This window comes from Eurosta solidaginis, chromosome 5 (genome assembly GCF_040869045.1).
Source record: "Eurosta solidaginis isolate ZX-2024a chromosome 5, ASM4086904v1, whole genome shotgun sequence".
NCBI classification, from domain to species: Eukaryota; Metazoa; Arthropoda; class Insecta; order Diptera; family Tephritidae; genus Eurosta; species Eurosta solidaginis.
Genome location: NC_090323.1, coordinates 276,568,924 through 276,596,132, shown reverse-complemented (window position 1 = coordinate 276,596,132; position 27,209 = coordinate 276,568,924). Strand labels below are relative to the sequence as shown.

At 35.8% G+C, this 27,209-nt stretch overlaps 2 protein-coding genes across 5 annotated transcripts in view; one reads left to right on the top strand and one right to left on the bottom strand.

Annotated features, from left to right (window-relative positions):
* The window catches only part of LOC137253662 (cuticlin-3), a 194,526-nt gene extending 170,168 nt beyond the window's left edge, over positions 1-24,358 (bottom strand). The window contains exon 1 of one of the 4 annotated variants that reach the window (XM_067791029.1): positions 24,293-24,358. Coding sequence is in view for 2 of the 4 variants with exons in the window: in XM_067791024.1 (XP_067647125.1) it covers positions 23,649-23,694 (46 nt within the window). In the remaining 2 variants the exon portion in view is untranslated. Of the gene's footprint in view, positions 1-23,648; positions 24,154-24,292 lie in introns of those variants that run through there. The other 3 variants (XM_067791024.1, XM_067791026.1, XM_067791027.1) reach the window with 3 other exon arrangements.
* The window catches only part of LOC137253664 (uncharacterized), a 164,224-nt gene continuing 159,178 nt past the window's right edge, over positions 22,164-27,209 (top strand). Inside the window, exon 1 of the mRNA XM_067791032.1 lies at positions 22,164-22,179. The gene's annotated coding sequence lies outside the window, so the exon portion shown is untranslated. The remainder of the gene's footprint in view (positions 22,180-27,209) is intronic.

The window sequence follows — 27,209 nt, the reverse complement described above, 5'->3', positions numbered from 1 at the left end:
GTTTTTCGGTTATTGGCTAGTTGGTTGGTTTTTTCAGTTTTTCCGTCTAGTGCAGTTGCAAATATCGAAAAGTTGAGCAGTGACATCTATGCAGTTTGGAGCATTCAAGTAAAGAGTTTACTTATAATTCTCGATCTTTGGCATACAATTGAAGCAGAATGTCCAGAGGAGGATGGTCCAAGGGCAATTTGGTTGAATCGTGATCAAAGAGCTCTTGCAACATTAATTTTAATGGTCAAATCAAGCGAGCTTATCCATGTGAAAAATTGCAAAACAGCAAAGAGTGCATGGGATATATTGAGTTCACTTTATAAAACCAATACAGCTTCAAGAAAGGTTAATTTATTCAAAAAGCTGTTGCGTTTCAAGCTAAGTATTCATGATAAATTTGCAACACTAATAAATATTATTTGTTCGATCGTCGATGAATTGAAAGAAATTGACATTAATTTAAATGATGATTTTTTGTGTATACTGCAATTGTGTAGCCTTTCGGAAGGGATGGAAAATTTCGTGGTGGCTAAAGAAAGCAGGGATTCTCTTCCCAAATTCGATGGGTTGATCAAAAATTATAGAAGAAGAGCAGCGTAAAGGCAGTAAAAATAACAATACTAATGAGGGTGCGTTCGTGGTAAATTTTCAAAACGGGAAAAAGAAAGACGCGCGTTATAAAGACAATCGGTTTCGTAAAATTAAAGATAGCACTAAGAATGTGAACAATAACATAAAGTGTTTTAAATGTGGAAAACTCTGACACATACGTTCACAGTGTAAGCAAACATTCAGTTCAGGAACAGCAGGTGAGGTGGTGGCATGTTCTTTATTTGCAGCCAAAGAAATATGCAATGATGTGTGGATATTTGACAGTGGTGCAATATCACATATATGCAGAAGTACCGAATATTTCGATTATATGGAAGAAAAGAAACAAGAAATAATATAAGCATCGGGTAAGACTATATACGCGCGAGGAATCGGAACAGTGAAACTGAGATCACATTTCTCAAATATAACATTAAATGACGTATTGTTTGTTCCGGATTTATACTCCATTTCTTTTCAATCGGTAAGGCAATTTCGTACGGCTATTCAGTGACTTTTTCTCATAAAACAGCCATAATGAAAAACAACAAAGGCGAAAGTGTAATATCTGCGGTTTATGATGCGGGAGTTTTTCTTGCAAATTTAAAGAATTATATATCGAAAGAAAAGTTGAATAGCGTAAAAGATACAGATATTACAAATAAGTGGCACCAAAGATTTGGACATATTAATATTAATGACTTAAATAAATTGACAAATAAATAATAATAATAATATAATAATAATATAATATTAGCATCGGGTAAGACTATATACGCGCGGGGAATCGGAAAAGTGAAACTGAGATCAGAATTCTCAAATATAACATTAAATGACGTATTGTTTGTTCCGGATTTATACTCCGTTTCTTTTCAATCGGTAAGGCAATTTCGTACGGCTATTCAGTGACTTTTTCTCATAAAACGGCCATAATGAAAAACAACAAAGACGAAAGTGTAATATCTGCGGTTTATGATGCGGAAATTTTTATTGCAAATTTAAAGAATTATATATCGAAAGAAAAGTTGAATAGCGTAAAATATACAGATATTACAAATAAGTGGCACCAAAGATTTGGGCATATTAATATTAATGACTTAAATAAATTGACAAATAAAAATATGTGTCGTAATTTTGACGTAAAATTTTCAAAAAATATTTACTGCTTGACGTGTATGGTGTGTTAAATACACAATAAACCATTTAAAAGTTACCAGAATATTTTTACTCAGAATATTTTGGAATTGGTACACATGGACTTATGTGGCCCTATGGGTGTAAAATCGCTAGGAGGATCGTTCTAATTTATTTTGTTCATTGATGATTATTTGCGATATATAACAGTTCATTTTCTACAAAATAAATCAGATTCATTTGATGTTTTTGTTAATTTTGCGGCTAATGCGGAGAGAGAGACGGGTCGTAAGATAAAAATAGTACGCAGTGATAATGGTAAAGAGTTCATTAATTCAAAATTCAATGAATATTTTTCAAAAAATGGTATCACGCATCAGTATCCATACCTTGACTTTTGGTACCGTGGGGATTTGCGCTTTATCAAACTCAAACTGCGCGTTCGTGCCTTGCCTTTGGAGGTTTCGAACCACTTCCTCCAGCCACCGCAAGCTAGCGATGTTGTCGCACGCTATCATCTTCATACCATTAAACCATCCCCCCGAATCAAAGGCTGGAAGGTGCTTACTTGGTTGTTCCCGCATCATAAGCATTAACTTAATAAGCTCCCTTTCTACAGATCTCCACCTCTCAGTAGTCATCTGTCCGAAAGGATTGCTACAATCAACCAGCGCCACAGTCAGTGACTGCTTTGCCACATCACTCATCTTCTCGGGAAAAGCCGGAGTCTTAGTGTTTTCTCCCCTTGGCGCCTCCGAGAAAGCCAGAGTCTTAGCGTTAACTCCCTTTAGCACCTCCGAGAAAGCCGGATTCTTAGCGTTATATCCCTTTGGCTTATCTCCTACTTCCCTCTGACTCGCAGCTTTCGAGGTAGTTGCTACCTCGCTATTGGGGCCCATCTGTCTTACAGATTTGAGCCTACTTATCTTGTCTATGCGAGTGCCCTGCCTCGCGGCTCAGGGACAGGGTCCTTTCTGCCTTGGTACTGCGAGAGAGCTCTTTTACTTCGTCTGCTCCGTACCCTTCTCCACTCTTCTACTCCGTTTTCATTTGTGTGCTTCTCCAACACTGATTTCTTTGAATCAGCACTACTCTCGCTCTCCGAGTCCGACGCATCGCTTAATGCATATTTGTCGTCCTTGGCTTGCGACTCAGTCCTCTTATCATCGTCCTTATTAAAATTAGGTAATGAGTCGTTCATCTTGGTCGTACGACCACATGCCCGAAAAGGCGGGTTCGGCGGTCCAGTATTATATACGGGGAAAGAACCGTCCGCCACAGCAACGCCCCTTACAGTGGTAAGGCCATCAATACTTCCCTAGGTGGCCCGGTATCGGGAAGGCTCCGTTCGAATACAGCCGAATTTATCCCCTGGCTGCAAATCGTTCAATAGGCACGGTCTGCATAACACCCTGGATTAGGAGATTGGCGGTTCTTGGTCACCGACATCCCGCCGCCCCCCTATGAGGCGAAACGGCGTAGATGTCACTCCTAAACAGCTCCGTCTCATAGTCGGGCGCTATGGAGTTCGGATAAGCCCTCACACCAACGACAAGGTGCCTAACCTGGTAAGGGTTCGATGTCTATACACTGAAGATATTTCAGAAAAAGTGATAGGAGAGGTCCTTATCGGACCCCTTGAAACCAAATCAGCAGTTTTTAAATTTGTCCGTCTACCTGCCTGTCTGCTTGTTTGTACTCGCATCACTTATAGAATAGAATTGGGTGCAACTTTCACTAATGGATCAGACGAGGCCTAACCTATAATTTTACGATAACCCAGGATATTTTTCAAATGTCTTTGCACAGTATGGATATCAAATGAAAACTGCTGATGAGGGTTTAAACATATTTTTAAGTTATTAAGATTTCCTAAGATGATCAGGAGTGTATTTTGATCATAACAACTTAAAAGAATGAATAACAAATTGTAGCCGTACCACATATTTGGATTACTTAAATCTAGGTAAAAAATTGCTCGAAATTTTCTATGCAATGACGTACCGACATATATGAACCTATAAACCATCACCTGGGTACAATTTCTAGATGTGCATTATGTGTGAGAATTTAAGCAAGTCTGCTTAAAATCTTCCAGGGCTTAGATCCCAAGTACAACTGGTTAGTAGCTATACCACATAATAAAAAATTTCAGTGCAGCAACTTATATCTTCCATTTAAGGTAACATTTCTTCGTGGTGTCAGCGAGCTATACCTGCACCCAAAAATTAACAAGCATCTAGCACCATTAAGAGTATTGGGAAAAAGTTTATAAAGAGAAGGTATTTAACGCAATGGAACACTTCTTAAATGGATATATGAAGCTTCGAAATATTATAATGAAGCAAAGGTTTTTATAAGTTGTGGAATCGTTATACCAGGCAAAACCATACTCCCAAACAAAGATCCTATTTAAATTATGTACAAGTGAAGAGTTTTCCGTGATCGTATGCACTGTATCTTACTTTTCCGGTAACCAAATTCGAAATTTTTTTTTTTTGCAATTTGCAGTGTTGATTATATAGGTATGTTATTTTAGGCAATTTCGAATAAAAGTTACGATTCTTTATTTCAAATTTCCATGCATAGAAATTAGCGGGTGGTAGCTAGTAAAGAATAAAAATTAAGAAAACATAATTTTTTAAAAACGATTTCGGTAGGATTATACAATTTTTATACTGTTATATATTTGTGCACAATTAATGTTATAGTAGACTATTAATGTATCTTAGGACAAATTCCTTAACATTTATGTTTTTCTAATTTTTAGTTGGGCCAAACTCTTTTTTAAAATGTTTTCTGGGTAGGAGCTGCTTCGGCCGATAGATTAGTAAAGAAAAACCAAAAAGTTTTTATTTTTCCCCTCTATGCATTTCGGCGCTTTCGCGTCATCATCAGGAAGGTCTACATTTATTTGAAAAAACAGAAACATGAAAACACAAAATGAAATATAAGAATACAGCACAATCAATAGACATAAAAATTAACATTTGGAACTTTACTCACATTAATTTGATTAATTTTTTAAATTACAAAAACATCACATATTAATATTAAACATATTGTTTTTATATAATTTTTATATAATTATTTGTTTGCTGTTTGTGTTGTCCACGTCTTCTTTAAAATTCATTACGTTAGTGAGTTCTGTTGAATTCGGAGACTTTCCAGTGTCATCCGTCTTTTTTCTCTTCTCTCAACATCCAAAATCCTAGCGTTCGCAAAATCAGCTGTGTGTTCGTTTTCGATCAGGTGTTGGGAAAGCGCTGTTGTTGTTTTGTTGTTTTTTACGTCCATTTGATGTTCGTATAGTCTCGATACTAATGCCCTTTTTGTTGTGCCTATGTAACACTTATTGCAGTTATTGTTGTTGTTACCTTTGCATTGGATTTCGTAGACTACGTTGCTTTGCTGTTCCTTGTCTATCCTGTCTTTTGTTTTTGTAAAGATTCTCCTTAGTGTATTGTGCGGTTTATAGGCAAATTTTATGTCGTCATTATACTCAGTTGAGCAGAGCTCACAGAGTATATTAAGTTTGATTGGATAACGGTTGGTTGTACATATATAAAGGAATCGAGATAGATATAGACTTCCATATATCAAAATAATCAGGATCGAAAAAAAATTTGATTGAGCCATGTCCGTCCGTCCGTCCGTCCGTCCGTCCGTCCGTCCGTCCGTCCGTCCGTTAACACGATAACTTGAGTAAATTTTGAGGTATCTTGATGAAATTTGGTATGTAGGTTCCTGAGCACTCATCTCAGATCGCTATTTAAAATGAACGATATCGGACTATAACCACGCCCACTTTTTCGATATCGAAAATTTCGAAAAACCGAAAAAGTGCGATAACTCATTACAAAAGACAGATAAAGCGACGAAACTTGGTAGATGGGTTGAACTTATGACGCAGAATAGAAAATTAGTAAGATTTTGGACAATGGGCGTGGCACCGCCCACTTTTACAAGAAGGTAATTTAAAAGTTTTGCAAGCTGTAATTTGGCAGTCGTTGAAGATATCATGATGAAATTTGGCAGGAACGTTACTACTATTACTCTATATGCGCTAAATAAAAATTAGCAAAATTGGATGAAGAACACGCCCACTTTTTAAAAAAAAAATTTTTTAAATTCAAATTTTAACAAAAAATTTAATATCTTTAATGTATATAAGTAAATTAAGTCAAAATTCAACTCCAGTAATGATATGATGCAACAAAATACAAAAATAAAAGAAAATTTCAAAATGGGTGTGGCTCCGCCCATTTTCATTTAGTTTGTCTAGAATACTTTTATTGCCATAAGTCGAACAAAAATTTAGCAATCCTTCTCAAATTTGGTAGGAGCATAGATTCTATGACGGTAACTGTTCTCTGTGAAAATGGGCGAAATCGGTGGAAGCCACGCCCAGTTTTTATACACAGTCCACCGTCTGTCCTTCCGCTCGGCCATTAACACAATAACTTGAGCAAAATCCGATATATCTTTACTAAACTTAGCCCACGTACTTACCTGAGCTCACTTTTTCTTGGTATAAAAAATGGGCGAAATCTGACCATAACCACGCCCACTTTATCGATATCGAAAATTACGAAAAATGAAAAAAATGCCATAATTCTATACCAAACACGAAAAAAGGGATGAAACATGGTAACTGGATTGGTTTATTGACGCAAAATATAACTTTGGAAAAACCTTTGTAAAATGGGTGTGATACCTACCATATTAAGTAGAAGAAAATGAAAAAGTTCTACAAGGCGAAATCAACAGCCCTTGGAATCTTGGCAGGAATACTGTTAGTGGTATTGCATATATAAATAAATTAGCAGTACCCGACAGATGATTTTCTGGATCACCTGGTCCACATTTTGGTCGATATCGCGAGAACGCCTTCACATATACATCTAAGGGCCACTCGCTTTTAAAACACTCATTAATACCTTTAATTTGATATCCATATCGTACAAAAACATACCAGAGTCCCCCTGTCCCACCCTAATGGCGATATCTCGAAAAGGCGTCCACCTATAGACCTAATGCCCCCTCCCTCTTAAAATGCTCAGTAACACCTTTCGTTTGATACCCATATCGTACAAACATTCTAGAGTCACCCCTGGCCCACCCTAATGGCGATATCTCGAAAAGGCGTCCACCTATAGACCTAGTGTCCACTCCCTCTTAAAATGCTCAGTAACACCTTTCGTTTGATACCCATATCGTACAAACATTCTAGAGTCACCCCTGGCCCACCCTAATGGCGATATCTAGAAAAGGCGTCCACCTATAGACCTAATGCCCACTCCCTCTTAAAATGCTCAGTAACAGCTTTCGTTTGATACCCATATCGTACAAACATTCTAGAGTCACACCTGGCCCACCCTAATGGCGATATTTCGAAAAGGCGTCCACCTATAGAACTAAGGATTACTCCCTTTTAAAATACTCATTACCACCTTTCATTTGATACCCATATCGTACAAACACATTCTAGAGTCACCCTGGCCCACCCTAATGGCGATATCTCGAAAAGGCGTCCACCTATAGACCTAATGTCCACTCCCTCTTAAAATGCTCAGTAACTCCTTTCGTTTGATACCCATATCGTACAAACATTCTAGAGTCACCCCTGGCCCACCCTAATGGCGATATCTCGAAAAGGCGTCCACCTATAGACCTAATGTCCACTCCCTCTTAAAATGCTCAGTAACACCTTTCGTTTGATACCCATATCGTACAAACATTCTAGAGTCACCCCTGTCCCACCCTAATGGCGATATCTCGAAAAGGCGTCCACCTATAGACCTAATGCCCACTCCCTCTTAAAATGCTCAGTAACACCTTTCGTTTGATACCCATATCGTACAAACATTCTAGAGTCACACCTGGCCCACCCTAATGGCGATATCTCGAAAAGGCGTCCACCTATAGAACTAAGGATTACTCCCTTTTAAAATACTCATTACCACCTTTCATTTGATACCCATATCGTACAAACACATTCTAGAGTCACCCTGGCCCACCCTAATGGCGATATCTCGAAAAGGCGTCCACCTATAGACCTAATGCCCACTCCCTCTTAAAATGCTCAGTAACACCTTTCGTTTGATACCCATACCGTACAAACATTCTAGAGTCACCCTTGGTCCAGCTTTATGGCGATATCTCGAAAAGGCGTCCACCTATAGAACTAAGGATTACTCCCTTTTAAAATACTCATTACCACCTTTCATTTGATACCCATATCGTACAAACACATTCTAGAGTCACCCCTGGCCCACCCTAATGGCGATATCTCGAAAAGGCGTCCACCTATAGACCTAATGCCCACTCCCTCTTAAAATGCTCAGTAACACCTTTCGTTTGATACCCATATCGTACAAACATTCTAGAGTCACCCCTGGCCCACCCTAATGGCGATATCTCGAAAGGGCGTCCACCTATAGACCTAATGCCCACTCCCTCTTAAAATGCTCAGTAACACCTTTCGTTTGATGCACATATCGTACAGACACCCCTGGTCCACCTTTATGGCGATATCTCGAAACGGCGTCCACCTATGGAACTAAGGATCACTCCTTTTCAAAATACTCATTAACAGCTTTCATTTGATACCCATATCGTACAAACACATTATAGAATCACCCCTGGTCCACCTTAATGGGGACATCTCGAAAAGGCGTCCACCGATAGACCTAAGGCCCACTCCCTCTTAAAATGCTCAGTAACACCTTTCATTTGATACCCATATCGTACAAACAATTTCTAGAGTCAGCCCTGGTCTACCTTTATGGCGATATCCCTAAATGGCGTTCATCCATAGAACTATGGCCTACTCTCTCTTAAAATACTCTTTAATACCTTTCATTTGATACACATGTTATACAACCACATTCCATGGTTACCCCAGATTGATTTTCCTTATTTTGTCTCCATAGCTCTCAACTGAGTATGTTATGTTCGGTTACAACCGAACTTAGCCTTCCTTACTTGTTTTTCATTATTTTTGTTAGCGCTTGATTGCCGGTTAGGCCAGGCACATATGTAACGCCGATGAATTTTTTGTTGGTATTTGCTTCGGTTAGCTCATTTGCAATATTAGGTTGGCTCATTTTTTTCGTAGTAAATTTTCTATTAACTTATTGGGGTAGTTATTTTTAAATAGAATACTTCTTATCTTCTTATTTTCTTGAGTGAATTCATTATCGCTTAGGAGGTATATTTTTCTTATTAGGCTGGTTGCCGTATTTATTTTTTGCTTCCATGGGTGATTTGAATGAAAATTAATAATTCTACCCGATGATACCGTCTTTGCATACCAGTTAAGAATCAAGTTCTTATTTCTTCGATGTATTTCCACGTCTAGGAAGGCAATTCTGTTGTTTTGTTCTATTTCCTTTGTAAATTGTATTTTGGTATGCTGTGCGTTAAAAATTGTCAATATGTCTTCCACGTCTTTGGTTTTTACAATAGCGAATATGTCATCTACATATTTGGCTATGTATTTGACATATATGTCTTTACTTTTTAATTCAGCGATGCTGTCGTCCAAAATTTTATCAAGTACGATATCTGCAATGGTTGGAGATAGTGGGTTGCCCATTGGCATTCCGTAAATTTGTTGATATAAAGTTTTATTGTATGTGAAATAATTATTATCACGCAAGCAGAAATCAAGTATCGCCTGGAATTGTTTCTTATCTATTTTCGTGTATTTCTCCAATTTATCCCATTTCTGCATTATAATACGTATTGCGAAATGTATTGGTGTATTTGTAAAAAGGGATATTACGTCGAATGAGATCAAAACTTCATCTTCTTCTATTGTGAGATGTTTAATGCTTTCTTTGACTTCCATGGAGTCTTTTATGTTTAGATCTTCGGATATAATATTTTTAAGATACTTCCAATCAACTTTGATAGTTTATAGCATGGCACATTCGTAGATGAGCAAATCGGTCTAAGTGGTGTATGCGGTTTGTGTATTTTCGGAAGTCCGTACAGTCTTGGTGCGTTAGCAGCCGAGGAAGTCAGTTGGTATTTTTCTTTTGTATCGAGCCCGTTCTGTTTGTAGAGGTCATTTATAATGACGTTGTTCTTCCTCAGTAATTTTTGCGTGGGATAGTTCCTAATTGTTTTGTACGGGTTCCTGTCATTTAGCAGCTCTTAAATTTTTTGTTCATATTCGTCCTTGTACATTAAAACCGTCTTATTTCCTTTGTCGGCATTGGTTATTACAATTTCGTCTCTATATTTACTTAGAAAACTTTTGGTGTTTGCAGACGTTTTTAGTATGAACTTTTCTTTGGCACTGTTGCTTATGTTTTGCTGAAAAGTGTTTATTTTGGCTCCAATTTCACTTCTTACTGAATTTTTGTCCCTCTCGTCCTCAAAGCTTTGTACGGCTTGGTCCAAATCTGAAACAATTTGGATTGGACAAAATGTCTTTCTTGATATCGGCAAAGCGAATTTTTGCCCAAGTGATGATAGCCAACGTGACTCTTGCGGAACTTCGATGCTTGTCTTGTTCACAAACCATTCTTCATTAAGTCTCATGCCAAACTTGACCATATTCTTAGATATCTGTGCCTGTAGTTTTCTGTTTGTAGTGATTTTATTCGAGAAATATCTGTGTTTTTCTATAATGTTTTCATAATCTGTTTGTTGGAGTCTGTTTTGTAACGTTTCCTGTATGTGCTTCACGGTAGTTGTGATGGTTAATGTTGGATTCTTTTATTTCTAAATTCACGACTTTTAGAAGAAAGCACTGTTCCAATTTATTTAGGTCTCGTCGAGTGGTGTCTAGCTTGAAGCAATGTTGTATTGTTTTTGTTTTACCTTGCAGATGTGGTGGTGTGATGCCATATTCTTTGCACTGTAGTAGGAATTTTAGTCTTTCTTTTTGTTTGCCTAGTTTCTGGACGTTTTTCTTGTGCTGTTTGATTAAGTAGCACGTCTCTTCATTGTATTTGTATTTTATATGTTGGTAAAACTGCTTCATGTTTCTAATTTGTAAAATATCTTATTTTTCCGGTTTTTTTTGCTCAGCGTAGGATTTATAATTTTTAGTTGGGCCAAACTCTTTTTTAAAATGTTAGTAAAGAAAAACCAAAAGGTTTTTACTTTTTCCCTCTATACATTTCGGCGCTTTCGCGTCATCATCATGAAGTTCTACATTTATTTTAAAAAACAGAAACATGAATACACGCAAAAATTACTGAGGAAGAACAACGCCATTATAAATGACCTCTACATACAGAACGGGCTCAATACAAAACAAAAATACCAACTGACTTCCTCGGCTGCTAACGCACCAAGACTGTACGGACTTCCGAAAATAAACAAACCGCATACACCACTTAGACCGATGTGCTCATCTACGAATGTGCCATGCTATAAACTATCAAAGTTCATTGGAAGTATCTTAAAAAATATTATATCCGAAGATCTCAACATAAAAAACTCCATGGAACTCAAAGAAAGCATTAAACATCTCACAATAGAAGAAGATGAAGTTTTGATCTCATTCGACGTAATATCCCTTTTTACATATACACCAATACATTTCGCAATACGTATTATAATGCAGAAATGGGATAAATTGGAGAAATACACGAAAATAGATAAGAAACAATTCCAGGCGATACTTGATTTCTGCTTGCGTGATAATAATTATTTCACATACAATAAAATTTTATATCAACAAATTTACGGAATGCCAATGGGCAACCCACTATCTCCAACCATTGCAGATATCGTACTTGATAAAATTTTGGACGACAGCATCGCTGAATTAAAAAGTAAAGACATATATGTCAAATACAAAGCCAAATATGTAGATGACATATTCGCTATTGTAAAAACCAAAGACGTGGAAGACATATTGACAATTTTTAACGCACAGAATACCAAAATACAATTTACAAAGGAAATAGAACAAAACAACAGAATTGCCTTCCTAGACGTGGAAATACATCGAAGAAATAAGAACTTGATTCTTAACTGGTATGCAAAGACGGTATCATCGGGTAGAATTATTAATTTTCATTCAAATCACCCATGGAAACAAAAAATAAATACGGCAACCAGCCTAATAAGAAAAATATACCTCCTAAGCGATAATGAATTCACTGAAGAAAATAAGAAGATAATAAGAAGTATTCTATTTAAAAATAACTACCCCAATAAGTTAATAGAAAATTTACTAAATAATACAACGAAAAAAATGAGCCAACCTAATATTGCAAATGAGCTAACCGAAGCAAATACCAACAAAAAATTCATCGGCGTTACATATGTGCCTGGCCTAACCGGCAATCAAGCGCTAAGAAAAATAATGAAAAATGACGACATAAATTTTGCCTATAAACCGCACAATACACTAAGGAGAATCTTTACAAAAACAAAAGACAGGATAGACAAGGAACAGCAAATCAACGTAGTCTACGAAATCCAATGCAAAGGTAACAACGACAATAACTGCAATAAGTGTTACATAGGCACAACAAAAAGGGTATTAGTATCGAGACTATACGACCATCAAATGGACGTAAAAAACAACAAAACAACAACAGCGCTTTCTCAACACCTGATCGAAAATGAACACACAGCTGATTTTGCGAACGCTAGGATTTTGGATGTTGAGAGAAGAGAAAAAAGACGGATGACACTGGAAAGTCTCCGAATTCAACAGCAACTCACTAACGTAATGAATTTTAAAGAAAACGTGGACAACCTTGCAGATGTGGTGGTGTAATGCCATATTCTTTGCACCGTAGTAGGAATTTTAGTCTTTCTTTTTGTTTGCCTAGTTTCTGGACGTTTTTCTTGTGCTGTTTGATTAAGTAGCACGTCTCTTCATTGTATTTGTATTTTATATGTTGGTAAAACTGCTTCATGTTTCTAATTTGTAAAATATCTTATTTTTCCGGTTTTTTTGCTCAGCGTAGGATTTATAATTTTTAGTTGGGCCAAACTCTTTTTTTAAAATGTTAGTAAAGAACAACCAAAAAGTTTTTACTGTTTCCCTCTATGCATTTCGGCGCTTTCGCGTCATCATCAGAAAGGTCTACATTTATTTTAAAAAACAGAAACAAGAAAACACGCAAAAATTACTGAGGAAGAACAACGCCATTATAAATGACCTCTACATACAGAACGGGCTCGATACAAAACAAAAATACCAACAAGACTGTACGGACTTCCGAAAATACACAAACCGCATACACCACTTAGACCGATGTGCTCATCTACGAATGTGCCATGCTATAAACTATCAAAGTTCATTGGAAGTATCTTAAAAAATATTATATCAGAAGATCTCAACATAAAAAACTCCATGGAACTCAAAGAAAGCATTAAACATCTCACAATAGAAGAAGATGAAGTTTTGATCTCATTCGACGTAATATCCCTTTTTACATATACACCAATACATTTCGCAATACGTATTATAATGCAGAAATGGGATAAATTGGAGAAATACACGAAAATAGATAAGAAACAATTCCAGGCGATACTTGATTTCTGCTTGCGTGATAATAATTATTTCACATACAATAAAACTTTATATCAACAAATTTACGGAATGCCAATGGGCAACCCACTATCTCCAACCATTGCAGATATCGTACTTGATAAAATTTTGGACGACCGCATCGCTGAATTAAAAAGTAAAGACATATATGTCAAATACAAAGCCAAATATGTAGATGACATATTCGCTATTGTAAAAACCAAAGACGTGGAAGACATATTGCCAATTTTTAACGCACAGCATACCAAAATACAATTTACAAAGGAAATAGAACAAAACAACAGAATTGCCTTCCTAGACGTGGAAATACATCGAAGAAATAAGAACTTGATTCTTAACTGGTATGCAAAGACGGTATCATCGGGTAGAATTATTAATTTTCATTCAAATCACCCATGGAAACAAAAAATAAATACGGCAACCAGTCTAATAAGAAAAATATACCTCCTAAGCGATAATGAATTCACTGAAGAAAATAATAAGATAATAAGAAGTATTCTATTTAAAAATAACTACCCCAATAAGTTAATAGAAAATTTACTAAATAATACTACGAAAAAAATGAGCCAACCTAATATTGCAAATGAGCTAACCGAAGCAAATACCAACAAAAAATTCATCGGCGTTACATATGTGCCTGGCCTAACCGGCAATCAAGCGCTAAGAAAAATAATGAAAAATGACGACATAAATTTTGCCTATAAACCGCACAATACACTAAGGAGAATCTTTACAAAAACAAAAGACAGGATAGACAAGGAACAGCAAAGTAACGTAGTCTACGAAATCCAATGCAAAGGTAACAACGACAATAACTGCAATAAGTGTTACATAGGCACAACAAAAACGGCATTAGTATCGAGACTATACGAACATCAAATGGACGTAAAAAACAACAAAACAACAACAGCGCTTTCTCAACACCTGATCGAAAACGAACACACAGCTGATTTTGCGAACGCTAGGATTTTGGATGTTGAGAGAAGAGAAAAAAACGGATGACACTGGAAAGTCTCCGAATTCAACAGCAACTCACTAACGTAATGAATTTTAAAGAAAACGTGGACAACCTTGCAGATGTGGTGGTGTGATGCCATATTCTTTGCACTGTAGTAGGAATTTTAGTCTTTCTTTTTGTTTGCCTAGTTTCTGGACGTTTTTCTTGTGCTGTTTGATTAAGTAGCACGTCTCTTCATTGTATTTGTATTTTATATGTTGGTAAAACTGCTTGATGTTTCTAATTTGTAAAATATCTTATTTTTCCGGTTTTTTTTGCTCAGCGTAGGATTTATAATTTTTAGTTGGGCCAAACTCTTTTTTAAAATGTTAGTAACGAAAAGCCAAAAAGTTTTTACTTTTTCCCTCTATACATTTCGGCGCTTTCGCGTCATCATCAGGAAGGTCTACATTTATTTTAAAAAACAGAAACATGAAAACACGCAAAAATTACTGAGGAAGAACAACGCCATTATAAATGACCTCTACATACAAAACGGGCTCGATACAAAACAAAACTACCAACTGACTTCCTCGGCTGCTAATGCACCAAGACTGTACGGACTTCCGAAAATACACAAACCGCATACACCACTTAGACCGATGTGCTCATCTACGAATGTGACATGCTATAAACTATCAAAGTTCATTGGAAGTATCTTAAAAAATATTATATCCGAAGATCTCAACATAAAAAACTCCATGGAACTCAAAGAAAGCATTAAACATCTCACAATAGAAGAAGATGAAGTTTTTATCTCATTCGACGTAATATCCCTTTTTACATATACACCAATACATTTCGCAATATGTATTATAATGCAGAAATGGGATAAATTGGAGAAATACACGAAAATAGATAAGAAACAATTCCAGGCGATACTTGATTTCTGCTTGCGTGTTAATAATTATTTCACATACAATAAAACTTTATATCAACAAATTTACGGAATGCCAATGGGCAACCCACTATCTCCAACCATTGCAGATATCGTACTTGATAAAATTTTGGACGACAGCATCGCTGAATTAAAAAGTAAAGACATATATGTCAAATACAAAGCCAAATATGTAGATGACATATTCGCTATTGTAAAAACCAAAGACGTGGAAGACATATTGACAATTTTTAACGCACAGCATACCAAAATACAATTTACAAAGGAAATAGAACAAAACAACAGAATTGCCTTCCTAGACGTGGAAATACATCGAAGAAATAAGAACTTGATTCTTAACTGGTATGCAAAGACGGTATCATCGGGTAGAATTATTAATTTTCATTCAAATCACCCATGGAAACAAAAAATAAATACGGCAACCAGTCTAATAAGAAAAATATACCTCCTAAGCGATAATGAATTCACTGAAGAAAATAAGAAGATAATAAGAAGTATTCTATTTAAAAATAACTACCCCAATAAGTTAATAGAAAATTTACTAAATAATACTACGAATAAAATGAGCCAACCTAATATTGCAAATGAGCTAACCGAAGCAAATACCAACAAAAAATTCATCGGCGTTACATATGTGCCTGGCCTAATCGGCAATCAAGCGCTAAGAAAAATAATGAAAAATGACGACATAAATTTTGCCTATAAACCGCACAATACACTAAGGAGAATCTTTACAAAAACAAAAGACAGGATAGACAAGGAACAGCAAAGTAACGTAGTCTACGAAATCCAATGCAAAGGTAACAACGACAATAACTGCAATAAGTGTTACATAGGCACAACAAAAACGGAATTAGTATCGAGACTATACGAACATCAAATGGACGTAAAAAACAACAAAACAACAACAGCGCTTTCTCGAAAATGAACACACAGCTGATTTTGCGAACGCTAGGATTTTGGATGTTGAGAGAAGAGAAAAAAGACGGATGACACTGGAAAGTCTCCGAATTCAACAGCAACTCACTAACGTAATGAATTTTAAAGAAAACGTTGACAACACAAAAAGCGCTTACACAGCTGTCATCAAACATGTAAACAAACAATAATATAAAAACAATATGTTCAATATTAATATGTGATGTTTTTGTAATTTAAAAAATTAATCAAATTAATGTGAGTAAAGTTCCAAATGTTAATTTTTATGTCTATTGATTGTGCTGTATTCTTATATTTCATTTTGTGTTTTCATGTTTCTGTTTTTTAAAATAAATGTAGACCATCCTGATGATGTCGCGAAAGCGCCGAAATGCATAGAGGGAAAAAGTAAAAACTTTTTGGTTTTTCTTTACTAATCTATCGGCCGAAGCAGCTCCTACCCAGCAAGCATTTATGTTTTTCGGATGACGGATGACACTGGAAAGTCTCCGAATTCAACAGCAACTCACTAACGTAATGAATTTTAAAGAAAACGTTGACAACACAAAAAGCGCTTACACAGCTGTCATCAAACATGTAAACAAACAATAATATAAAAACAATATGTTCAATATTAATATGTGATGTTTTTGTAATTTAAAAAATTAATCAAATTAATGTGAGTAAAGTTCCAAATGTTAATTTTTATGTCTATTGATTGTGCTGTATTCTTATATTTCATTTTGTGTTTTCATGTTTCTGTTTTTTAAAATAAATGTAGACCATCCTGATGATGTCGCGAAAGCGCCGAAATGCATAGAGGGAAAAAGTAAAAACTTTTTGGTTTTTCTTTACTAATCTATCGGCCGAAGCAGCTCCTACCCAGCAAGCATTTATGTTTTTCGTTGAAGAAACAATTTACTTAAACCATTTTGCTGCATTCACTTCAATTAGGCAAGTGAAAAACTTTTTAAAAAATGGTAGACAAATATCCATTTCAGTCTCATTCATAATACCTACATACTTTTTGCACTCTTAAGCGGGAGTCATTGGTGCCGTATGTCGTATCGCTGTAGTCGTATCCCTAACGTAATCAGCTGTTTATCGTTACGACGGTAAACCAAAAACCAATTGGTTGGCTACGATATGGTTACGACCTAAGCGGCACCAATAATCGATTGCATTGATTCTCATAAAGTTGGTCGAATCAGCTGTTATAAGGTTACCGATACGGTTACCGATAAAGCACCAATGTCTGCAGCTTTAAATTCTAACTTTTGAATTACGTCACCTGGCGCTCAGTAAAATGGCTGTAATTGGTTCCTCTTTTCTTATATAGTGGAAAATATTTTGTGAAAGAAACGCACAAATTTACCAGGGAGCTGTGAAAACCAGCAGGGCGACATTAGATCCAAGATCATTGTTCGATTTTTAATGAAACATTTTATTTAGCTTGACCCTGTGTAGCGTTGTTTACGAATTTTTCTAATGGAAATTTAAGTAACTTCCTGATAAGCTTCAAGCTTGATACTTGGAGTATAAGAATCCGATGATAATGCAATAAAAAGAGAAAACTCCGCTAGGTGGCGCAAGGATCGTGATATTCAAAAAAAAACGTATTTGCGGTCCGATTTGGCTCATATTTGAAACACATATTACATACATGAACTAGCAGACCCGGCAGACGTTGTTGTGCCCTAAATTTGGTTTATCTGCATACATTTTAATAAGCTTTTTCCGTCTAACTCCGGTTCAAACCCCGGGCAAAGCAACATCAAAATTTTAAAAATAAGATTTTTCAATTAGAAGAAAATTTATCTAAGCGGAGTCGCCCCTCGGCAGTGTTTGGTAAGCGCTCCGGGTGTATTTCTGCCATGAAAAGCTCTCAGTGAAAACTCATCTGCCTTGCAGATGCCGTTCGGAGTCGGCATAAAACATGTAGGTCCCGTCCGGCCAATTTGTAGGGAAAATCAAGAGGAGCACGACGCTAATTGGAAGAGAAGCTCGGCCTTAGATCTCTTCGGAGGTTATCGCGCCTTACATTTATTTTATTTTTTATACGGGACTTATGTGCACAAAGTGGCAAGACACAAAAGATGTGTTAATGACTAATTGTCATAAACCTAATATGACTAAAATTACAAAAAAAGATAAGTCAGGTCATCAAGAGGAAATAGACTGCCCCGAAGCAATTGCATTCTATCGACAGAAAATGGGCGGAGTTGACCGGGCTGATCAATTCATAAGTCTCTACAATCATGATAGAAAGTCTACCTAATGGTGGAAGAAAGTATTTTATACTTGCCTTGGTAAGTGTACAGTCAACGCATGGATACTTTACAACGATTTGAGGCGTAAAAATGAGAAAGTTCCTTATCTTACATATGTTGTGAATCTTGCTGAAGAATTGATTGCAGAAGGGAAGAAGACTACAGGATTGCCATAACCAAGAAGTGGTACTCTTTCCAAGAAGAGAAAACATTTTGGCTCATCGTTGCATCTGCCTGTCGAAGGTGCTACAAGAAGACGTTGTAGTCGTTCATATTCAAAAAAAATCGTATTTGTGGCCCGATTTAGCTCATATTTGGAACACATATTACATACATGAATAGAAAGCTTCGGTTTTGTTGAAAATAATACTTTCGAAGTAATAATAATACTAAAAGCTAGAAAATAATTAGGTAGGTCCTAGGTACTAGGTACTAGTGGGCCGCCTCAAATTTCTATTGATAGTCAACCGCTCATATCTTTATAAATGATATTTTCATATATGCATAAATAAGACGAACTGAACCTTAAAGCGTCAGTTATGCGGCAGTTACTCACGAATGTACGTACCAAAAACGTGTCAGCTGACATGACCTAACTTATGAGTGTGCAATGTAAACGAAAACTCACCGACGTGCAACGCCCGTACGTACGTAGCCCGGAACGTAGAAATCAAAACAATTTTGATTTTTTTCCGTAAGAACGTGTCAGCTGATCGCTCTCTCACTAGACAGAGTTGCCTAGTAAACTTTTGTGCGCTAATTTTTGACCGTTTGCACTTTTATGCAAAAACACCTAATTAAAGTTTGAATAGTTGTGAAAATAATTCGAAATAATTATGTAAAAGTGCTGATTATAAATATTTAATCTATTTATACTTATTTAAAATGTATTCCGGCGTTTTACAATGTGAAAAATTAAATTGGAAAAAGTTGATGTTTCCATAAGTGCTTCTCTGTAAACAATACACACACAAATATGTTATGTACATGTACACAGACGTACACATTGATTCCTACGGGCTTGAGAGTTCGGTCAAACGTGCTTCGTACGACAAACGGTCTTACGTACGGCACACGTCGGTGGGTAACTGCCGCATTAAGCGAGAGTCATTGGTGCCGTATGTCGTATCGCTGTAGTCGTATCCCTAACGTAATTAGCTGTTTATCGTTACGACGGTAAACCAAAAACCAATTGGTTGGCTACGAAACGGTTACGACCTTAGCGGCACCAATAATCGATTGCATTGAATTCCATAAGTTTGGTCGAATCAGCTGTTATACGGTTAGCAATACGGTTACCGATAAAGCACCAATGTCTGCAGCTTTAAGGCTCCATTACTGATACTTAGCATAGACTTGACTTGACTTGGTGTAAACTTGGCAACTTAGCCACGATTATACTCCACTTAGCGCATACAATCTGGCATCATAATCAGGTTTGAAATTTTCTTTTAAATAAATGTCAATTTGTATGACAAAATGTCAAAATGACATGGAAACAAACAAATGGCATCTCAAAATGTAAACGTCACTTAGAACTTACATAGAAACTCAAAATTCAACAGACTTCTAAGTCAAGTTAAGTGTTGCCAAGTTTTGAGAAATCAGTAACATGCACTGTTCATTTAACAGAACTGTAAGTGACAGTTCTCAAGTCAAGTCAAGTCTATGCTAAGTATCAGTAATGGAGCCTTTAATTAGGTTATGCTACGGCTCACGTTTCTAAAAATTCCACGCGCCCAGCGCTTTAATTTATTTTTCTGATCAACGCCGTAGATTGATGAGGAGTGGACGTACCTAATTATTTTCGAGCTTTAAGTATTATTACTACTTAATGTAAGTATTGTTTTCAATAAAATCGTTTAACATAATTTTTTGTTTAACTATTTTTTTAAGACCGTTTTTAGATTTTGCACTTCTATATCAAAGTTTCTCGGTATTAGGTCCAAAAGTTTTGTTTAGTTATTGCCAATTTTTTGGACTCATATATGAGTATGCAAATTTGAAATAATTTTGATTGTGTAGCGATCTTGTATTTTAATCTTCCCGTGAAAATGTATGTACTTTTTCAAGCTAAATTTTTTTTCCAAAACAAAATATCTTTGTTCCTTAATTGTAATATGCAAAATCCTAAACTGGAATGATTTTTTTAGACGGAAACTTACCATAAACAACTTTACCTCGAAGTTTTAAGGTGTCACGATTTAGAATAGATTCTATTTATTACACTGAAAGAAATGGTGTTAGTAATCTCAACAAACCGGTTCTGTTGTTCTTGACTTAATAGAGATTCGGGGAAATTGATCGAATTTTGGTTAATTCGACCGAGTTCTTTGTCAAGCGAACAAATTAGTTTAGTCATTTCAACAGAAGAGAAATTGTCGCTCTTAAGTTAACAAAATTCTGTAAAATTGACAGATTACTAATCAATCTAACTGATTTTTTTGTTAACACAACTGATTTCACTGGTCATTTCAACTGCGATCAACAGTCAATACATGAGCAAATTTCAAAGAGAATTTTACGCTCACCGCCCTCTCTAGTTTATACTTATGACGATGGTACCACTTGTTAAAAAACACCAAAATAAGAAAACCACAAAATATCTTTGTTCCTTAATTGTTATATGCAAAAACCTAAACTGGAATGATTTTTTTAGACGGAAACTTACCATAAACAACTTTACCTCGAAGTTTTAAGGTGTCACGATTTAGAATAGATTCTATTTATTACACTGAAAGAAATGGTGTTAGTAAAATCAACAAACCGGTTCTGTTGTTCTTGACTTAAGGGAGATTCGGTGAAATTGATCGAATTTTGGTTAATTCGACCGAGTTCTTTGTCAAGCGAACAAATTAGTTTAGGCATTTCAACAGAAGAGAAATTGTCGCTCTTAAGTTAACAAAATTCTGTAAAATTGACAGCTTACTAATCAATCTAACTGATTTTTTTGTTAACACAACTGATTTCACTGGTCATTTCAACAGCGATCAAGAGTCAATACATGAGCAAATTTCAAAGAGAATTTTACGCTCACCGCCCTCTCTAGTTTATACTTATGACGATGGTACCACTTGTTAAAAAAACACCAAAATAAGAAAACCACAAAATCGAAAAAACACACAAAATGGGAAAACATCAAAAAACTACTTTTTCAGTTATCAAAACAAAACGTAAAAACCCTTTTTTTAATTTACTGTGCAAACAATTATGAGATACCGGGACATCTATTTATCGGATACAATTTTGCACCCTCACCACCAAGCGAAATGCAAAATTGCGCCCTCTTGTTGCAAAAGTTTTGCTTGAACGAACAGGATTTTTCCAAAGTTAGTAACATTTTGTTCAAGTTTTTACGAATTTTCACTAACGCGAACGAATCTAATAAGAAAATAAAAAGCACCCTTTTTTAATGTTGATGTTTCCGACAACATAAAAGTTTGAGTTGTTTTGGAATCGTTTCAACTTAAAGTGTTACGAAAATTACACTTGCCGAATTACATGTAAACTTACTCCAGTGGTGAATTACCTTCCTGCCATTTAATTCTTTACTTTTCTATAACTTACAAGTTCTCTATTTAAAATGTTATGTCAAGCATTTATACAACAAGTTTTGTTCGAAACAATCACGTGTGGCAACTACATGCGGGAGAAGAAATTGAGAATGAGCTGAATTGCAACTGAAAGAATTGAGAATCAGTTTTGTGACTACTATTTTCATTTCTATTTGAAAAGCGAAGTTCAAAACTATAAATTAAATTAAATATAAAATTTGGTGAAAGTGCGTTTAATAAAACAAAATAATAAAGTGTATAAATAATGCTTAATGTGTGCCAGCATATTTGATGTACGCCCAATTGAAATTCGATTAGTAAGTGCGTACATATGTATGTATATGTAGCAAGCATGCGTAATTATGGATTCACATACTTACGTATGTATATGGTGGCCGCCGTGGTGTGATGGTAGCGTGCTCCGCCTACCCCACCGAAGACCCTGGGTTCACACCCCTGGCAAACCAACATCAAAATTTTAGAAACAAGCTTTTTCAATTAGAAAAAAAATTTCCTAAGCGGGGTTGCCCCTCGGCAGCGTCCGGCAAGCACTCCGAGTGTATTTCTGCTATAAAAAGCTCTCAGTGAAAACTCACCTGCCTTGCAGATGCTGTTCGGAGTCGGCATAAAACAAGTAGGTCCCGTCCCGCCAATTTGTAAGAAAAATTAAAAAGGAGCACGATGCAAATTGGAAGAGAAGCTCGGGCTAAAATCTCTTCGGAGGTTATCGCGCCTTACATTTATTTATTTATATGGCAACATAGGTACTTTCGTACAAAGCTGTCGCAACAACTTTTTTTGTTCATTTGACTACTAAAACGATCAATTACGAATCAACGATTTGTGCGCAGTTGATTCAACATCTTGTTGCGATGGATAAAAATTGACAGAAATTTCTTTTGAATTGACCCGTATTTCGGTTGATTTTACCAGTCTTTTTCTTTCAGTGTACTTAAATTGTATTAAGTAGCGCAAAACTTATTTTTTATTGAAAAGTCCCGGGAAATAATTGGACAGGGTGGTAATCGACAAAGGAATTAAAACTAATGATGGAAAACCAGTTTAATGTGATACGTGTTCACTACAGTTGGTTGAAACTCTACAGCATGGGGATTATTTCGACCTCCCCTGCATATACATTGGGTCGGGTCGATTTGTATGGACGAAAGTTAACCGATATCGCGCCATCAATTTTTCGATAGGATTTTGGGCTCGGGATAAAAGTTCCACTACGCATACCCAAAAAAATAATTTCGAGCCTGCGAAAAAAAATGGCGAAGGGTCAATTTTCCGACCAAAACACTCCCCATAATCTAAAAAAATTTTTTTTCAAAAATCTGTTGTAAAAACGTTGGCGATAACAGTTTTTAAAAAAATATATATATTTTTGGGTTTTGAGGAATGTTTTGGTCGAAAAATTTACCTTTTCGCCATTTTTTCTTCGCAGGCTCGAAAATTATTTTTTTGGGTATGCGTAGTGGAGCTTTTTTCCTGAGCCCAAATTCTATCGAAAAATCGATGGCGCGATATCGGTTAATAAATCGACCCAGTCTAATATACATATCAATATTGTATATAGGAACTTTATTTAAAAGTTTCATACCAAAGTAGGCACAATGCACCGCTTGTTATAAATACATATGTATATCTGTGGTCACAAGCAATAATCGCGTAAGTCCTATCCTTTTATATTGACCTCGAAAATTATTACTTGAAAAATTTAACATTGAATTTACTTTTGAAAGTGAGAATTGTGTAATACCTGATAATAATAATTTATTTAGTGAATATAATGCCGTACCTAACATGTACACGAATAACGGGCAATTTTTTTAATTTAACGACTAACATGTTCTTATGCGTTTCACATATCACTGTTTAAGACGAGTTTCGTTATTTTGTAAGCTTAATTGTTTTTTCTTCGAGTACGCTTGTGGGTTACGCTCTACCGATTTTCTGTTTCTCACTTTGATTTTGAACTCATCTGCATTATTTTGTTGTTGATATATGTTTTTTTTTTATCTCCAAGGCACTCAAGTGCGAAAATCCAAAAAACCAAACACAGTAAAATAACACCAGCGTACGTGCTTTGGTATTGCTATACAAATTGTGGAATCTAGATGTTACATCAGCACACTTATGGACGTTAGTTAGGCTTCTTATAAAGAACGTTATTGCGAAGCTGTACCGATGGATGTATAGCCGAGCTTAAAAATGTTTTGAATCAGCTCACGCGCTGCACAGGTGTGAAGCGATGCGCAAAACATGCTGATATTTATAGTAAAGATCATATATTAGAGCTGAAGATATAATGTTGAGAGTGCAAAACGATGATATGTATGTATGTATCTGTATACATTAATATCTAACAGGGATTTAATAGAGCTTTGATTCCAATTTGGATACCTCGAAACTTATGATTAACTTTGACTTTCGATTGTGTTTTCTGCTCCGACTGTTTGGAATCTTCTGTATAACGTAATCAATCCGTAGAAACGTTTAATGGAAAAACATATACGTACACTGAGGGAAATCGATGACAGTTGTAGCTATATAAAATATTCGTGGATAAACGCGTCTTTCTTAGTAAAATTCCGAAAGTTTTTCTTTGCTTGATGAGGGTGGGGGCGAACTCTGTTCCTCTGGCAAGCAAGGGCAGCGTTCCACCACTCGAGGAAGAAATACTATAAAATGAAATTTTAAACAATGTATCAATACGCGTACATAGACATATAAATAAGGCTTTAGGAGGATCATATTGATAATGGGCGAACTATTTTTTCAAAGGATAGAATTAAGATTTGACAACATGCTCGCTTCCAACAAAAATTTAATGAAATACGTCTACAGCGAAATTGAGGTAGCTCAGCCATTTCCTTCAGGGTAAAGCTTATCGCTCATTTAGCTCGCTATCACCAATCACGTAATCAATCCGTAGAAACGTTTAATGGAAAAACATATACGTACACTGAAGGAAATCGATGACAGTTGTAGCTATATAAAATATTCGTGGATAAACGCGTCTTTCTTAGTAAAATTCCGAAAGTTTTTCTTTGCTTGATGAGGGTGGGGGCGAACTCTGTTCCTCTGGCAAGCAAGGGCAGCGTTCCACCACTCGAGGAAGAAATACTATAAAATGAAATTTTAAACAATGTATCAATACGCGTACATAGACATATAAATAAGGCTTTAGGAGGATCATATTGATAATGGGCGAACTATTTTTTCAAAGGATAGAATTAAGATTTGACAACATGCTCGCTTCCAACAAAAATTGAATGAAATACGTCTACAGCGAAATTGAGGTAGCTCAGCCATTTCCTTCAGGGTAAAGCTTATCGCTCATTTAGCTCGCTATCACCAATTTTCATATGGCTCAGCACAATCGAAAATGATTTCAACTAATTTTTGCACTATTTTTATACTCAGCTGAATAGAGTATATTAATTTTGTTCGCATAACGGTAATCCGTAACGGTGTAAACTAATCGAGATAGATATAGACTTCTATATATCAAAATGATCTGGGCGAAAAAAGAAATTCATTTAGCCATGTCCGTCCGTCCGTAAGCACGATAACTTGAGTAAATTTTGAAGTATGTAATGAAATTTCGTATGTAGGTTTGTAGGCAGTTTTTCGATATCGAAAATTTCGAAAAACCGAAAAAGTGCGATAATTCATTACCAAAGACGGATTAAGCGATGAAACTTGGTAGGTGGGTTGACCGTATGACGCAAAATAGAAAATTAGTAAAATTTTAAACAATGGGCGTGGCACCGCCCACTTTTAAAAGAAGGTAATTTAAAAGTTTTGCAAGCTGTAATTTGGCAGTCGATGAAGATATCATGGTGACATTTGGCAGGAACGTTACTCCTATATATGTATGTGCCAAATAAAAATTAGCAAAATCGAATGACGAACACCCCCAAAAATTGTTTAAGTCAAATTTTAACAAAAAATTTAATATCTATAGTATATAAGTAATACTATGTTCAAACAGAAAAATAAATTGAGGAAATTTCGATTTGAATTGAGTGCTGTTCATACAACTCGATATAGCTTACACAATAGTAATTTGATAGCTGGTTGGCTCATCTCTACAACAAGAACATACCTTTGTTCAGACTGTCAAAATAAACACGCACATTATTAGGCGAATGAAATGGAATGAAAACATAAAACTTTGAAATTTTTGTGTGTTGTAAGAAAATGTGTTCAATGTTTTGGTTTCATTTTGAGTTTGCCATCTTCTTTTGAAAATCCCTACTCCAGTGAAATGAAAGACATAAAATCAGCTGATGAGATGAGCCAAACATATAGTTCAGCCATGCGTAACTGACGTTTAAATATACTCAATAAACACACTTTACAATGTTGCATTTGCAGTTTGAAACAATTTATTACGCAATTTTTTTTAAATTGGCAATTTATTATTACAATTTATTATATGACAAATTGCGTAATAAATTGCCCAAATAGTATAAATTGCCAATTTGGTGTGTGTTTGAACCTAGTATAAATTACGTCAACATTCAACTCCAGTAATGATGTGGCGCAACAAAATACAAAAATAAGATAAAATTTGAAAATGGGCGTAGCTCCGCCCTTTTTCATTTAATTTATCTAGAATACTTTTAATGCCATAAGTCGAAAAAAAATTTACCAATCCGTGTGAACCTTGGTAAGGGCATAACTTCTATGCCGGTAACTGTTTTCTGTGAAAATGGGCGAAATCGGTTGAAGCCACGTCCAGTTTTTATACACCGTCAACAGTCTGTCCTTCCGCTCGGCCGTTAACACGATAACTTGAACAAAAATCTATATATCTTTACTAAATTTAGTTCACGTACTTACCTGTTCGCACTTTATCTTCGTATTAAAAATGGGCGAAATCCGACTATGACCACGCCCACTTTTTCGATATTGAAAATTTCGCAAATGAAAAAAATGCCATAATTCTATACCAAATACGAAAAAAGGATGAAACATTGGATTGGTTTTTTGACGCAAAATATAACTTTGGAAACAACTTTGTAAAATGGATGTGACACCCACCATATTAAGTAGAAGAAAATGAAAAAGTCCTGCAGGGCGAAATTAAAAGCCCTTGGAATCATGGCAGGAATTCTGTTCGTGGTATTACATATATAAATAAATTAGCGCTACCCGACAGATGATGTTCTGGGTCACCCTGGTCCACATTTTGGCCGATATCTCGAAAACGCATTCACATATACAACTACAACTTTGTAAAATGGATGTGACACCCACCATATTAAGTAGAAGAAAATGAAAAAGTTCTGCAGGGCGAAACTAAAAGCCC